General features: G+C 50.4%; 7 protein-coding genes across 7 annotated transcripts; 4 read left to right on the top strand and 3 right to left on the bottom strand.

The window, feature by feature from the left end:
* Positions 1-177: 177 nt before the first annotated feature.
* Z518_10867 (uncharacterized protein) lies at positions 178-654 on the top strand (the record flags this gene model as incomplete). The annotated part of the gene is made up of 3 exons (XM_013411698.1): positions 178-207; positions 260-426; positions 486-654. The coding sequence occupies 3 exons, from the start codon at positions 178-180 to the stop codon at positions 652-654; spliced, it is 366 nt and encodes a 121-aa protein (XP_013267152.1).
* Positions 655-1,892: 1,238 nt separating this feature from the next.
* Positions 1,893-3,278, top strand: Z518_10866 (uncharacterized protein; the record flags this gene model as incomplete). Its single annotated transcript, XM_013411697.1, has 3 exons — positions 1,893-2,595; positions 2,746-2,906; positions 3,036-3,278. The coding sequence occupies 3 exons, from the start codon at positions 1,893-1,895 to the stop codon at positions 3,276-3,278; spliced, it is 1,107 nt and encodes a 368-aa protein (XP_013267151.1).
* A 2,702-nt stretch (positions 3,279-5,980) lies between these two features.
* Z518_10865 (uncharacterized protein) lies at positions 5,981-6,922 on the bottom strand (the record flags this gene model as incomplete). The annotated part of the gene is made up of 3 exons (XM_013411696.1): positions 5,981-6,388; positions 6,442-6,683; positions 6,733-6,922. 3 exons carry the CDS (start codon positions 6,920-6,922, stop codon positions 5,981-5,983), a joined length of 840 nt encoding a protein of 279 aa, XP_013267150.1.
* Positions 6,923-7,989: 1,067 nt separating this feature from the next.
* Z518_10864 (uncharacterized protein) lies at positions 7,990-8,393 on the top strand (the record flags this gene model as incomplete). The annotated part of the gene is made up of 3 exons (XM_013411695.1): positions 7,990-8,139; positions 8,199-8,283; positions 8,347-8,393. The coding sequence occupies 3 exons, from the start codon at positions 7,990-7,992 to the stop codon at positions 8,391-8,393; spliced, it is 282 nt and encodes a 93-aa protein (XP_013267149.1).
* Positions 8,394-8,780: 387 nt separating this feature from the next.
* On the bottom strand, positions 8,781-9,665 carry Z518_10863 (uncharacterized protein; the record flags this gene model as incomplete). Its single annotated transcript, XM_013411694.1, has 2 exons — positions 8,781-9,204; positions 9,262-9,665. The coding sequence occupies 2 exons, from the start codon at positions 9,663-9,665 to the stop codon at positions 8,781-8,783; spliced, it is 828 nt and encodes a 275-aa protein (XP_013267148.1).
* A 1,246-nt stretch (positions 9,666-10,911) lies between these two features.
* On the top strand, positions 10,912-12,142 carry Z518_10862 (uncharacterized protein; the record flags this gene model as incomplete). The annotated part of the gene is made up of 3 exons (XM_013411693.1): positions 10,912-10,928; positions 10,991-11,329; positions 11,386-12,142. 3 exons carry the CDS (start codon positions 10,912-10,914, stop codon positions 12,140-12,142), a joined length of 1,113 nt encoding a protein of 370 aa, XP_013267147.1.
* A 72-nt stretch (positions 12,143-12,214) lies between these two features.
* On the bottom strand, positions 12,215-15,661 carry Z518_10861 (uncharacterized protein; the record flags this gene model as incomplete). Its single annotated transcript, XM_013411692.1, has 1 exon — positions 12,215-15,661. One exon carries the CDS (start codon positions 15,659-15,661, stop codon positions 12,215-12,217), a length of 3,447 nt encoding a protein of 1,148 aa, XP_013267146.1.
* Positions 15,662-16,038: the final 377 nt, after the last annotated feature.

Here is a 16,038-nt window from a genome sequence, read left to right as displayed (position 1 = left end):
CAGTGCCGTCCATTCCTATTTTCAATTGCCGGAGCCCGCGCCATCAACCACTGTTCAGCAACCATCTCGGAAATCCTGACTCTCTTGGGCGTGCCATAGTTAGACAAGGTTGATCGATCTGAGGCTCCAAATCTCAACTTCCCTCACATCACGTATTGCAATCCGCCACGTCCAAAAATGGCCATTCCAAACGCTGCTCTGCAAAAGGTTTGCCTCGTCTCCTCTCGAGGTCACCATCTGCTCACATCGAGTCCGACAGTTGCTCGAAGAAGTCGAGACGCAGGCAGTGATTTCCCAGCAGAAAATCACTCAAACCCAGGCCGAACTCAACGCTAAACGACGCGATGCACGATTGAACCACCTGACATCCAATGAGCTCAAATCTCTGTCCAAAGACACAAACGTGTACGAGGGAGTGGGGAAAATGTAGGCAATTTTCTGTGGGCTTTTGACCAAGCTGCGATGCTAACGCTTTCATTTCCCAGGTTTGTCGCCGTGCCCGTTTCAACTTTGAACAAGCGATTAGAATCCGAGTCCAATACCTTGAACAAAGAAATCGCGGAGTGGGAAAAGAAATTGCACTATCAAGAAACTACCTTCAAGAACAGCCGACAACATATTGAGAAGATCCTGCAGACCGGTTCTCGTCCTTAGGGTTGCTCAGTTGCCGTCTACTGCCCTGCGGGAACCTGAGTCAATTGTCACACGACACCACTTTTTCAAAACAAATGGGGATGAACGATCTTTCAAACTCCGTGGTCACCCAGACTTGGGACTGATATGTGCGAGTCTCCCGTATTTCGGCGAACTGAGCGATCGCCAGGATGGTTGCATGCGGACCGCCGATGCTGAATCATAGCGCAGTCATGTGGTTGCTTTGGAATATGCACCATTGCCTCATATTTGAGCCTCAAGGCGGGACACAGGAGGACATCACCTTTAAACAATCGGAAGTTCCCCGCCAAATTCAGCTGGGAGGATTTCTGTTGCAGCACTCGCAGCCATTGGAGGAGATTGACGCAGGGAAAGTTGGTATTACGATGGTGTGTCACGAGGGGCATGTTAGGCTGCCACCCCCCCAAAAAAAAAACGAACGAAAGATCCAAACCGAAAGAGAGTGGATGACGCTCCATGATGATGGAGGCGTAACGTAGGCGCCCAAAGTACCACCCGTAGCGTAGTTATGTTGCCGAAGATAGTTTGGTTTCGGCTGTGTGCTGAAACGCAGTGATCAATTTATACAGAAGTCGTTTCATCCCCCCGGGAGATCGCTAAAAGAAACAGACTGAGTTCTGGCGCTTGTCCAAACGCTTCTCTGACTCATTATGCCAGTTGTGCCATGAAGAGAACAAGAAGCGACCAAAACACCTGCGTGATTTGAAGTTCAGTAGCACCGGAAACTGGCCTGGAGCCAAGTTGAATAGAGGGATGGCTTGCGGCCATTCTAGGTTATACAATACCTGACAGAGTGACTTCTGGTTATTAATTTGGTTCACCACTATCATTTGGTGCGGCTTTCGGTTGGCCCCCAATTTAAAACTTGTGGCTGCCCTCCAGGCTTCTGCATACGTCCGGCGGCAGCATCACACCTTTTGACCAGACCGCTCTCAGTCGTCCGTTGATAAAACCCAACGACATCCCCACCACGAGCTGAGATTACTGTCGACACTTTCTTCATTTCTATTTCTTCCCTCACCCTCTATTCGGGCTACGAAAGACCCGACGACCGAAATTTCGAAGATCCCGTTGAATCTTCCCCTGCGTCCCGGCAAGCCTTCACCGCAGAATTCGGGCATTTGTTACCCCACCGCCACTGCACCGATACTGGCCCCGACAAAGCCTTAGGGCTGAAAGTGCGCTAAATCCGGAGGGGTAACAAACAGCCAGAAACCATGCCCTATTCTCGTCGCTCCTCTGGCTCCGAGGCCGAATATGTGTTGATGCCAGTACACAGCCATGCGGGCAGCGAGTATGGGCGATCACGTCGTGGAGGCAATGGTCGTCGCTCGCCCGCCGAAGCCGTGGTCAACAACTATCTAGGGGTGCCGCAACCTCGTCCCCGTGCCTCGAGCGCAGGCGGCGGACCGGCCCCTACCATCGTCAACATCGGCGGCCTCCCCTCTGATCGCGGCCACAGTCACAGCCGTCACCGACGTCACGGCTCCCGATACCGCTCCTCCTCGAGCTCGAGCTGCGAGTCCTCCCGCTCACGGTCCCGCCACAGTCGCCGCCGAAGCGAGCGCATATCCGAACATGAGCTGCCCTACCACCTGCGCCGGGAAATCGACTACGGCCGCATGTCGCGCAAGGAGGAAGAAGAGCGCAAGATAAAAGACGAAATCAAACGGGCACGTGAAGAAGATAGGCGACGCTGGCAACTCGAAGAGGAAGAAGAGAAGATCCGCAAGCGAAAAGAGAAAGAAGTCATTTTACTCGAGGCTAAACTTGAAGAGGAGAAGAAGAAGGAAGAACAGGAAGCACTGAGGAAAAAAATCCTCAAAGATGAAGAAGAGAGAATTCAGAGAGAGAAAGAAAAGAAGAAAAAGGAAGAAGAGGAATTCGAGCGCAAAGTCAAAGAGAAATTCATGAAAGCTGGTATGATGCCCCCCAGGTCCTACACCCATCGTTATTACTACTAGCAACCAAGTTTCTTTGGCGGCAGTAGCAGCAAGAGGAGGGTTCTTTCGGGGATTTCGATTTCTCTTGCTAATCGTTTTTGGCTTTGCTTTTTGGGTGAAATTACAGGCTACAGCGCCGAATACATTGAAGAAGTCCTGCACAAGAAGAAAGAAGAGCAAGCCACGCTTGCCATCGACCTGCATCGACCAACGTATATCAAAGTCAATCGCAAATATCTGCATCCCGACACACTGGATGCGTACGGTTTGCCGTGGGAATGGGATGGGGTCAGTACACCAATTTCTTCTTTTTTTTCCCCACTGAATTCCTCCCGTGTTATCTCCTTTCAGCCCTGAAAAGAGAATAAATGAGGTACGCATACTAACTTTTGGACGGTGTTGCGGTGGTACCTATAGCGAGACGAAGAATTCATCATCATCAAGAAGTACATCGACCACAATTTACAGGATGAGCTGTTCGAGCATACGAGACGGCTTAAAGAACGCAAACTCATTACGGGGCCTTACATCAAGGAGACCAAGACGATTACGACGCTAACGCCGAATGATGTCGTGAAGAAGGGGGATCGGATGTATCTTGTCCGTGAAAAGAGTAAGAGTCCAGCGAGGAGTCGGAGGAGTAGTTGGATGTTTACGTGAAAGACATCGGACGGGATGGGAGGATGAAAAGATCAACGTAGAAGCCGACAAGGGACTGAGTTGGAAGGAATCACGACGAAATGATGTCTCCCTAGACCAGATACTTCCATCAGTTCGTGTTGGTTATTGATAGTGTCTAGTCTCTTCTGCTATGGAGATGTCCGGCCGAATATGGAATGGATGGGGATGGAGATGGAAATGCGATGCAAAGAGATGCGACTCGTTTGCACTGTAGTACATCGCAATTTTCTCCTCTCACGAAAGCGGAAAGAACGAAACACAGTCAAACGAAATAATGAGCCACTCAATATCTCAAATCCCGGCAGACTTGGAGCGATGGCGTTTGGGTTTCTGTTTTGTTGGCTTGTCGAATTTATGTTTGGATCAGGATCAGGATCAGGGTCAGCACTCGGGAAGAAACAGAGCTAGAATATCTAGCAAATCGCTGCTACACTCGCAAAGAAGATCCATGTTCTTCAGAAATGGAACCTCATAATCCTGCATACACGGTTTCTCTAGAATGAGATGGGATTCGTAGCACAATTTGGCCCGCCGGCGATCAACCGTTTTTATATGGGAAATGGTATCACAATTGGCCCCCAAGTGTTCTTGTATGGGTATTTTATTTCCCAAGCTCCAGAGACGGTCCGCGACTATTTTGTTAACTGCCAGAATGCGGTATGTACTTACTCAGCGGCCAAGAACTCTCCCGATGAGGTTTTTGGTCACAGATACAGAGAGCGAGGCACGCGAAAATGGCTAGTGAAAACGCATGGAACGAAAATGTCCGAACATTGAAAAGCCGAACCAGGCGATAGCCCGAGGTGAAGTACCTCCCCCTTTTGAATGGACATCTAGAAGACGAGGTTCAGGAAAGCGAGATTGTTTTATCGAGATTGCCACGGAGTAGATCTGAGATGGGCCGAAGGAATGGCGAGGCGAAACCAATTTTGTGTAGGGAGGCAATAATGCTTGACTCCTCACGGAGATGAAAAATGAAGAAGAGTTGTCTGACCGTGCATCTGTAAAATTTCACGGGGGTACGATGAGATTGAGATTTCGCTTGCGTCAGATTGAGCAAGACGAGAGACAATCTTTGCTTTTTCTTACGATCAGCCTGATCGAGGGTACCTAAATCCAGTCAAGACTGTGATCCCGACACGGAGGGAGTTGGTCCGAGAGTGGGAGATAGGCACTAACAATCGGGAGAACAGCGAAAAACCCCCTTCAGTAGCGGGTGATGATGGGTCATTTTCCGTCCAAGGTGGGGATGAGCATGGAAAGATGTGTTGACTGCGGTTGGCTTGAGCGGGACAGCTACATGAAAGCCGTGCAGGAGCTGAAGAAAGAGAGCTGCCCAAAGTTTGTCCGCAGCTGTGGAGTCAGGATGAAAAGGTGGAGAGGTACAATGGTACATGGGTACGGGGGTACATGTACTTCACGGCTCTTGGAAGGTGAGCTGTCCCTCGTCCCAACACTCATATACCGAAGCCATCGTTGTAGCTGAAGGAGCTCCGATAGCTCGTAGATGGACAGGGAGAGCGTTTCCCCTTCCGACCATTGTCCCTCTCTCATGGACTGCTCTCCTTGTCCAGAGGTATTTTCTGTTGAAGCTCGTCAAGTCTTTGAAGAATGGTCGTATTAAGTCGAAGCAAACAGTGTAAGAAGCTGAATTGAACAAACATGTCGCTTTTGTAAAGGCTCCCTCTCCCTTCTTCATCCCTATCTCATTTGCCACACAACCTCCTACCCCCTCCAAGGTCACTAAGGTATCAGAAGCACCAGGTCAAGCCCGAAGGAAACGACCAAGGTCCCACTCAAGTGGCGATTCTTGCACCGCTGGATCATGAACTTCAGCTCTTTCTGCCATGTTGGGCAAGCAGTTTACCCAGATAGGGTGACATACATGGTGGTGCGGCGTGATGGAGTCCATGAGAGGTCAGCTAGGTCGCGTACTAAGGTACCATTACTTTAGGGACGGGCGGAGGAGTCGGCAGGGAGGTAGACCGCAGGTAGCCTGGGCGCTGGAGGGGAACTGGATCGAGGGAAAGTGGGATAGGGAGGACCAAAGAAAACCATGGGTAAGGCAAAAGGTAAAAAAAAAAGCATAGGCGGCAAAATGCACGAGAAGTGGCGAATTAAGAAAAGAGGGGGGCCAGACTGCGGACTTTGGGTCTGAAACGGCGAAACGGGGTCTGGGGCTCTAGGACAATGGTGCTTTGATGGACCGAACAGTGTTAGTAATTAACCCTCGTCACCATTTCTTTCGAACTTCAGGGCAGACAGAGATCAGGTCCTGTGACGTTGCCCGGGTCATGTCTTGCGATGCATCACTGCGGGGCTGAGCTGGCTGAGGCCATTCAGCTCATCACGGAGAGAAGAGTGGGATTGAGAGTATTTCGGTCGTATTCTGTTCGTATCTCGTCAGGAATTACTATGTCTTGGATGAGGAATCCTACCAGCATCGCTCTCTGGTCGACTGTTATGGGAACACACAAGGCCAGGCAGGGGCGCAAGGCTCTGGCTGTTAAATTCATGGCCTTTTTGACCAGGTTCTCTAGTCCACCTTTGTCATGTAATTTGAGTCCTTAACGCCATGTAGATCACTCGTGGTTATGTCCATCATCATCGGCTCCACTTCGTAATTAACCGTCCGATATTGGCCCCCTTTTTTTGAACACATCTCCAGCTTCAACTCCTTCTCAAAGAGCATGTCCCTGTGTCATGGCAGGATGATGTGCCAAATCTGGCCTGCTGAGTTCAGGACTCATGGCGTATCGTTCGCTCTTAGGGCTTTGGCTGTACTTGGAGCTTGATGCCCCTGGACTTTGTGCGGTTCGTGCCAAAGATTGGTCTTGTGGGAATGGCCTAGAGATGGCCATATGCACCTTGGGTGTCTGTGTCATGTCACTGCGGTCGGTGTTCTTACGAGAGTAGTATGAAGGGAGGGAATCACGTTTGCTGCCGAGGAAGAATGATCGGTAGTGACTGCGACGGCTTGGCGGTTTGGGTGTTGAAGCTTCGACGTCTGCTTTGTGCGATGCGACAGCACCATGAGATCGGACTTGTCGAGCTGTGAGATGGGCCTTGGTGTCTCTGAAAACATAGCTCTGTCAAAGAATGTCAGCCCATTTCACTCAACCTGTCTTTCCTGGCCACCTACTGCTAAGATGTTGATTGGGCCCATAACCAAGACGATAATCCCTGAAGCAATGACCAGACGCCAAAATGGTAAGCCTAGATTCTTTTGACTCGTTGCTTGTTTGTTGAGATTCCCCAGCATGCTATTTCCGAGGCATATCATGGCCACTCCTAGCATGACAAAGCTGGCTCGCGCACTGAACAGGGGCCAGTTTCGAGCGATGTAAGATTTGAAAAGTGGAAGTTCGGTGAGAACGAGGAAGCCTGGGGCGCGTTAGTATGATATGCCCCCGTCCTCGTCATCACGACATACCGCTTAGGATGACTCGGATGACATGTTCGCAGGCATCGAAGAAGAAGAAGAAGTGGGATACGACAAAAGTCTTGACCAGCATGACTGAGCTTCCAGCAATCACAGTGAGGAGAGATATTATGTTCATGACTCGGATGACGTTGAGCACGACGTAACCAGCGCCGGCTAGCGATTTTCCGAAAAAGAGCATGGTGGTTGATGTTGGATTAGAATGAGTGTGAATTTTTGGAATGAACTTATTTCGGGGTGGAGGAGATCTGGAGGATTATTGCTGAAATGATATGATGGGTAGATTTGATCAAAATAGTTGAGTAAATGGCTGAGAGAGGGAACTGGTAGTTCAATCTGAGAAAACATATGTCGAATGGGAACAATAGGAGAGCCAAGGGCTATTGAACAGGCAGAGGATGAAGAGAAGTGAAGGGAACACCATTGAAAAGTGAGAGAGTAACGGTGGTAGACTGGAATGGAGGGAGCGGCAGAGTGGACAAGTCTTCAATGATCTTTTGAGCTGGAACTGATCTCGATGGAGCTCTCAGAGTCACGATTGTGGTAACCGCGAAAGCGCGAGATGAAGCTGTAGTATATGCGCTGGGTATTCCACGAGAAAGACGTGTTCATTGGTAAGATGTACGTTCTGTCTGAGAAGACATCGAATTTGGTTTCAAAGCAGAGGACACCTTCACCTTCCGCCACATTGAGACTGATCGAGCCCGCAGACGGACGATTCAGTGACTGTCAGGTTTGTGCTGCAAATGGCATGACTTCCTCAGGCTTTTGAGAGGCTAGGCAAACGAGTGGTTGTGGTTGAACGACGTTCTGAATCCGGCCAATACCTGAAACACGCTTCAGGCCGTTCACTTGTTGGCCCCTTGACGCCGAGCCCATTTTCACAATTGTGGCAGCCTTGCGAGGGGGAGGAAGAGAAGTATGGCTCCAGTTAAGAATACATCGTGACATTAGAGCACTGTGGGGGGGGGGAAGCAGTGAGCTCGAGAACAAGAAAAGAGAGAGCAGAATATCGGGGAGTATGTCGCAGTCCACATTGGGGCTCGGGAAATATCAGACGACGCAACTTTGCCGAGACCCATGCAGACTGGAACGGCGGTCTCGAAATAGAAATCCTTTTTGCTGATACTCTGCCTGCGCCCTTCACCGATCTTTGTGTGCCGTAACGACTTCTCGACTTCATCGTGATCACTCTCATTCTGATATTCGAATCCGCTAATTTCTTAGTCACCCTCCACCATTGCAAACATGACTCGTGGTAACCAGAGGGAAAAGGCTCGTGAGAAGAATCTCAAGGAGCAAGCCGCACAAGTAGGTATCAGCTCAGCACGACTACGACCCTTCAAACCTCCGACTTCTTCGTTTACTATCCGTCGATATTGCGAGCATCCGGACCCCGTATTTCCCATGCCTCGACATGACGGTCAACTGGGGGCTGACACCTGTTGCGCCTGTAGAAAAAGAAGAACACACAGTCTGGCACGGAGTTTCAACGAACGAAAGAAGCGCAGGCGGCTATTATGCGAGAAAAACAGGCTAAAGGTTGGTATCACATGGAGGTATCCAGTTGGAAGCGAGCGACAGTCTGACGAACTACGACAACAGCCGAGGCCGCAAAGGCCGCCGCAGCAGCCCAGCCAAAGAAGAAATAACACGAATTCGAGCTACCGGGTTGGAATCCATCAACATGGCTACTGCGAATCTGCACTGGACTCTTCCTGATGCTCAAGACAACTAGTGAACAGGGTTAGCGAGGAGTTTATAGAGGGCGCATTTTTCCACATAACAAACACTTCTGGTTGGGGATTGGTTACGTTCTCCAAGATCCATGTCAAGTTCTGTCAAGTATCATGAGATCACTTAACCGATGGCAATCGTTCTGCGTTCCCTGTTCCGGGTCTTCGAGCATCCGTCTCGTACAGCATGTCTTTGTTGTTTGGTTACTGCTAACCGCGCGGATATTGACCTTAAAAAAAAAAAAGTGCAGACTCGTTTCTGTCGCGGCGAAAAGCTTGCACATCGCATTTCTCCCTTTCAAATCATTTGATACCCAGGAACTCTTTCCAGAATCTCCGGGGCTGATTCTTCTTGCCTGCCGATCCAGGTTCGACAAGTCTCGGTAGTTCTTTCTTAAATTTGCGGTCCTGAGTCGTAAACCAGATGCGCCAACTGATCATGACGATGAATGTAAGGATAATTGTGATGACCCAGTATATCCAGATGTATGGCATGACAATATCATCCCCGGGCCTGGCATCGGTGGACGTTCCATTGGAGCCGGTCGTGTTCGATGAGTCGCCACCTCTTTGCCAATCAAACATCGACATGCCGGAGAGAGTGGCGATGTACGAGCCTGGAAGGAAAAGGGCTGTGATAACAGCGAGGACCTTCATCGAAGAGCTGTCTCTGGTGGCAGAAACTGCCATGCGTGACGCTGACACGTTGTCTTCTTGTGCCATTTTGCTGTTGAGCTGGTGAAAGGAGTCAATAATCATTGCTCGGGAAAGGTATCTTGTTCACCCACAATATGAATTTGGGATTGGCATCGTTGCTGCGTCATAACGGGGTCGGGGTTCAAGATATGCTGTCACCCTCTCCAAATCTTGCAGAAAATCCTTGATCTCAGCCCATTCTCGTTTGATCCCGGGCGCGCCATCGGGAGTTATTTCATCCAGCTGTTGACCGAATTCAAGTAACATGGCCGCCGTTCTCTGCATCCAATGGGCGGCATCAAGAAGTTTGATGGCACCTTTGAGGGTGTTTTGCAGATCAGTCACCAATTGAGTGATATTTTCGCGGTCTGCTCCTGGGTGCTTGTCCATATCCAAGGGTGGTAAGTCAGCGACAATCTTTTCAATTCTTTCGACATCGCGAATGTCGAGGAGGATATGAGTTTCGAGCGTGAACATCAGTATGTCGAGCATCAGGAAGCTCTCCGATTAGAGCACTTGTGACTTTTGACTGGATATTATAGCTCAAGGAGATATTGGAAAAGCATATGAGCGGCGTCGGGGGGGATGAAAGAATCACACCTATTCAAACAAAGGCAATAGTGAGCATGTCATTCGTCGAGCGACACATTCGCGAGTTGGAAGTAATACTGAGAATACCGCTTTTCCTTATTCCCAAACGTCGATGCCTTCATCGTCCTTGGAATATACTGCAGTGTGGAAGGGTGCAGCTTGAAATCCTCTTCGATGGCCTTGAACTCGTTCGAGCCCATGGAAAGTAAAGGACCATGGTCAGGTCTCCGTTCATAGAAACTAGATGCCGACAGCCATTAGGAGGGCTCCGGGTCAAATCAAGATGGAACAACGAACACTAGCCGTAGCCGGCCTTCAAACCCGGGACCAGTCGGCAGAATAAAGATCTCGAACTTCTCCTGGGATGAATTGGTAAGAACGTATTCGAGCAGAAAAAGGACAAACTTCAAGCACACTTTGCTGGCAAGATAATTTCGAACATCGAGCCTCTCAATGGTTGCGATATCGCTGTCATTGGGGGGTGAAGGTAGCCGATTGACCTGGGAGATTTTGCATGGGGATGGAAGTTCTCGCCAAAAGCGCGGTGGTAGACACCCAGGCGTTGAAATGTCTCTCGTCAAAAAGTATTCGCTGTAGCCCGTTTGTGTTCAAGAGAAGTTCTCGCTTGAATGAGAATAACGGCGGAAGGTCGAATCTAGAGCAGAGTCAATGGGCCCTTTGGGGCATGAGGCTGCGTTGATGCGATTCTCCTTCGGGCTTCGATTCACCCATTTTCAGCTCGTAGGTCCTAGGCACCGAAGTTCTCAGCTACCAAGAATGTGCGCGAGCCTAGGGGACGACAGGAATTTCGTGCGGTCATAGCTGAAGATCATAGACGGTTGCAGGAAGTTTGATGAGACAGCCTGCTCGGAGCTCGTCTCTTGGAAGTAAGTCTCCCAAGATGGTACTGCGATCCGGGGGGAGATGAGGATGCTTCTCCTCGGGAAATTTTTTTTCCGGTTCGAAGATGGCGTCGCCTTCGTAACACTTGGCCTTTCAACCCCCTTTACATACAATCTCTACCTCATTTAAATCCCATTGATATCAAAAGACTCCAAGAAAATTCACTCTCCTCCAACAGGTGACGTCCATGCTTTTGCCTGGGGTACTGAAATCTGATGTGAAATCTGACTAGCTGCCCCCCGAAATGACATTGCTGGAAAAGTACTGCGCTCTCACCCTTCTCTGCCAAACAATGAAAGGCTAATTGACTGTGTCAACCACAGCATCAAGCCCTTCTGGCCGTTATTATTCACATTCGTCCTGCCACGCGCCATCAACTACTATCGAGTAGTCAAGACAGCTATCCGCACCAGGCCCCCACCAAGACCATTACCCAAGAAGACGGGTCGAGGACTCAACGTCCTTTTCGCAGCAATATGTGTCTTTCTCTACGCCTCATTGCCATTTAGGGGTAACCTCGAAGACCACAACATCTTTGTCGTCACTCAGTCACGAATATCACTAGAAACCGATACGCTGTTCACACGATTAGCCTTGTTCCGAGAAGGTAGAGTTTTGACGCCGATTGACGAGGCTCTGCGCTTCAAACTCGGCTCCCAAGCGTATGTATCTGCACTTCCAAGGCAAAACTAAAATTCAACTAAGATAATTGATGAAGCCTTCGCCAAATATATCTCCGTTTCGGCCCCTCGACGCTTCTGAATTGCTCGTTCTGCCAATCAGATGACCAGTTCTCCTATCTTCTGTATCATCTCCCCAACAATGTGCTGTTGCCCCATCTCTTCCATATTCTGTGTATCGGTCTCGCAACTTCCGAAACCGTCTCCGGGTTCGAAGCAAGCCGCTGGCGCAGACGTACACTGCTAGGCGTCTTCGCACTCGCAAGCATCGACGTCGCCATGACAAGCATGTTCGCGCCAATCGTCGATTCGAAAACCCCTGCCCCTGCCGGCATCTTCTGGACTGCATCTACCCTGCGATGCCTGGTTCTTTGCCTGTTCGATGCGATCATTGCATTTCTCATCTACGCCTCCGCCACGGGCCGATTCCTCCTCTTCACCGCAGGGTCCGCTACGGACTCGGAACTCGTCCGCCGGCGGACCGAAGAACTCTTAAAGCAAGCAAACCTGTCGTTGCAGGTCGCCCAGACGAATCTCCGCGCATACGCGATAGCGCGGAATGCCGTGGTGCGGAATCCCGGCCTCAAGGGTGTGGACGATGAGTACTGGCGGGCGGTGGTAGCGATGGAAGGGCCGGAGAGGGACGAGGCCCTTTTCGAGGACGAGGAGGTCCAGGCAGCAGTTGCGAGGGCGTACGGGTCCGGGACGATGGATGTGGCGGGAATGAAGAAGGAAGCAGAGGTCTTTGTGAAGAATGTGACAAGAGGGTTAGAAGCAACAGAGTCCGCGAGATAGAAGGATATATATAGAGAGAAGGGATATCAATCACCAATGCATTCTTGTTCCACTTGTCATAACCCCCACTCGTCAATCAACAGGCTCGTCTTTGATGACGATACAATCATCATCACTCTTCTCACGCTTGACAAAATCTTTCGCAACTACCCGCTGGCCGTTCCGACCCATAACTTCCGGGGCGAAGACTACCGTCTCAACTCCGGCGGGTACTCTTTCTTCCTCTCCCTCCGGCAACGCGTCCACATCGATCTCCATGCCAAGGAGACTCTTCAAAATCACCTCCGCGCCCGCCTTACTCATAATCATGTTCTTCTCCTTGCACCGCTCGTCGCAGATGCATTCCGTACAACCCTCGAGACAATGGCATGCTGAGACGCGCTGGACGGCGCGTTCCAGGAGCACATCGATGAACTCGAATGCCTTGGCCGCGATCCCAGAGCCCGCGGCGCCGCCTTTGGCGTCGTAGAACGTCAGGCGGGCCGGTCGCTTACGCTGGGTTTCCCTCTTGGCGAACTCCTTGAGAGCGTTCTTGCATTCTGTCCGCACGTCGCCGGGCATGCTGACCACGAATTGCGGCATCAGGCTCATGACCGCGTGTTCTGCGGCGTGAATCGCAGCAGCCAGATTCAGGCGCTTCTCCTTGAGAATCTCGAGGGCGAACATGGGTACATCAAGCCAGAGTCCTTTCGAGAAGAATATGACGGGCGGGTTGTCGACAGCGACGGCATCGAGAATTCGGCCTTTCTGGTCGACTTTGAAGAAGCCAAAGACAAGCGCATGAACTCTAATGCGGCCAAAGTACGCCTTGGTCGGCGAATTCGAACACACACGGCGCACCTGCTCAGTCTCGATCGGATCGACGTCGGTATAATCCCGTTGCTGCGTTGTCCAGTCCACCTTGACCAACTGGACGCGGGCTATTTTTCGCTCTGGAGAGAATTCTCTCACGATGTACGTCCGGCCTTGATGCAAGAAAATTCCACCATCGTAGAGAGTGAAGAAAGCGCGAGATTGCTCAACTTCTTCCAGGACCACATTGCGCCCATGGGTGATGTCGACGACGGCGAAATGGTCGTCTTCGGTGTCCCGAATACAGACACATTTTGACGGCAGTGGCCGGAATCTCTCGTTGCAGTGATAGAAACCCATTGGATCTCCGGCGAGGCGCTCCGCACAAATCTCGGGCAGCAGTTTTCCCAAGAACTTGATATCTTCATCCGGCTGGATCGGCATTTCAAAGGCCGCACATTGAATATGACCCTCCACCACAAGCTCGTTCCGCAAGTCCACTTGTAATTCACAATTTGGCTTCGTGAAGATTTCATCGGGGTTCTGCATGTAATATTGATCCACAGCAAAACAATCTCCAACAAGAACGGAGAGCGAATCCCTATTTCGACGTCCGGCACGACCGCTTTGCTGTCTCAAATTGGCGATCGTGTAGGGAAATCCCATAGTGACGACTGCATCGAGCGAGCCGATATCCACACCCAGTTCGAGCGCAGTGGTGGCGACGATGCCCATGAGCTTACCACCAAACATTTCGGATTCGATCTGGCGCCGGTCTGGTGCTGAATACCCACCACGATATCCCATCACCAGGGCCGCGCATTCTGGCCTTTCGAGATTTACGAACTCGGCCTTGACCGCGGCCAACAATAATTCGCACTGCTTGCGCACACGGCAAAAGGCGATGGTCCGAACGCCTCGCAGAATCAACTGACAGATCAATCGAGCGGTCTCAGCAAATGTGTCACCGCGCCCGGAAGAGGGATCGCCGGGATCTTTGTATGGTGTATTCCAGCAGATGAACTCTTTCCGGCCGGATGGCGAGCCATCAAAGTCCGTCAGCTTGACCTTGTCGACTCCGAATATCGTTTTCATGTGTTCCTCGGGATTTGCTACGGTGGCAGAGCAAGAGATAAACTTGACTTTGCGGTTTCCCACCGCAGCACATATTCGTCGTAATCGACGCATTATGAATGCCACATGGGCTCCAAAGAGACCATTGTACACATGCAGCTCATCCACCACCACAAATTTGAGATTTTGAAGGAAAGTTCTCCACCCGCTTTCCTGAGGTAGAATGGTGACATGAAGCATATCCGGATTCGTGAAAATAATTCGGCCCTCGTCTCGGATAAACTTTCTCTCCTTCATGGGCGTATCGCCATCGAAAGTCTCGACCATAGTGTTCTCAAAGCTTGGGATGTACTTCAACAAATCCTTCATGCTTCGCCGTTGATCCTGTGCAAGAGCTTTTGTTGGAAAGATATACAAGCCTCGACTCTCAGGATCTCTTTCCAGCTCGTGTAGCATCGGAATCTGGTAGATTAGCGATTTTCCAGAGCTGGTGGAAGTCGACACGATGACGTGGTGCCCCTCATGTAAATTGTTGATGGCTTCTGCTTGATGTGAATAAAGTTGGCTGATGCCTCTACTATTGTAGAGCGCATTGACTAAATTTTGCGAAAGTTGGAAACGGAGCTCACCATATATGGGCGGTTGTGGATCAAAAACTCGATGACCGTCAGGGACAATTTGATGGCTATACCAGTCCATTTCGCTGATCTCTTTGATAATGGCCGAAATGGATTTGCGTTCTTTTGGTATGGATTTTGGTGGGCTCGCCAGCTGCGGGCCAGGAGTGGTTGGACGGCTTGAGGAAGGACAAGGAATATATTGCTGCTTCAATTCCAAAATTTCTTGGACCGGATCCTTTTGCTCTTCAGCGCACCGATTAAGAAAGGCATTTATCGCCGATGTGAACTTGGCATTCCGCTTTTCGATCAGCTTCAACATGGACTTCTGACTAAAGACTGGTATCTTGAGACTTTCCTTCCGTGATTTCTGTGCAGTTTTGGTGGGCTGCAAAGTTTTCGGATCAACGGCTTGTCTTTTCAAGTCACCATCGATGAACTCGAACAGAAGAACTTCTTTGGTGTCCCCCGACGTGTCTTTGGGACCGCTTTCATCTTCTTCTAGCGATCGAAAGTGATCCGCTCTTCCATCTCTAACGCCGTCGTCTTCTCCCATGAGTGTGACCTTCAAATGTTCATCGTCGACATAGGCAAAATTGATGGCACGAGGAACCAAGGCTTTGACCTGTGCCACATCTTCCTCAACCAATGCTTTCTTGATGTGGCCTTCCACCGCCGATTTTATGTTCTCCCACGTGGTAGCAAAGTGTTTCCTCGTACAACAAAATGTGTATACGAGATTCAAAGCCCGGTGCAGCTGAGAAAGGCCTTTGAAGTGATCTGGCCAAGGTATATCAGACTCGACAAGGTTTGTGGAGGAGTTTCGGCGACGCGGGCCAGGTTGTGAAGGGGATTTGGTCCTCCGGACCTTACCTCCTCCATCATGGGTTTTGGTAGGAACTGTGGTGGTGGTGGTGGTTGAAGCACCGGTAATGGATTCAGCCTCCGTCGACGGTGAGTCAGTCTCTTGAGGCTGGCGTTTTCGTTTGTGACTAATCGCCTGGCGGGAGACAGCTGCTCCCTGCAACTTGGCCATGGGGCATGGCTTGCAGATTCAAAGACGGCGATTGACCTAATCGAGGCCTAATACGCCTTTGAAGAGATGACTGTTTGGATTTGGCAGCACTCCAGTAGACTCGAGGAGTGCAGCCAATCAAGAAATTTGCCCGGCTAACGCGTAATGTGGACGCGCTATCATGTGAGGACGGACTTCTTTGCATCATTTACTACATTCGGCCACAACTGTCAGCTACCATCACGCGTGCTCCTTAGAGCATATATAAATACCTGTATCGGACGATGCTCAAAGCCTAAGGACCGACGCTCCAAGGCCAAGGCAGACAAATGTCGTGCATAGAGCTCGCGACAGCCTCTCGCCGTGATTGCATCTTGATACTTGTTATCATCAAGCAA

Source organism: Rhinocladiella mackenziei (genome assembly GCF_000835555.1).
Source record: "Rhinocladiella mackenziei CBS 650.93 unplaced genomic scaffold supercont1.10, whole genome shotgun sequence".
NCBI lineage: Eukaryota > Fungi > Ascomycota > Eurotiomycetes > Chaetothyriales > Herpotrichiellaceae > Rhinocladiella > Rhinocladiella mackenziei.
This window is presented reverse-complemented; position numbering and strand designations above follow the sequence as displayed.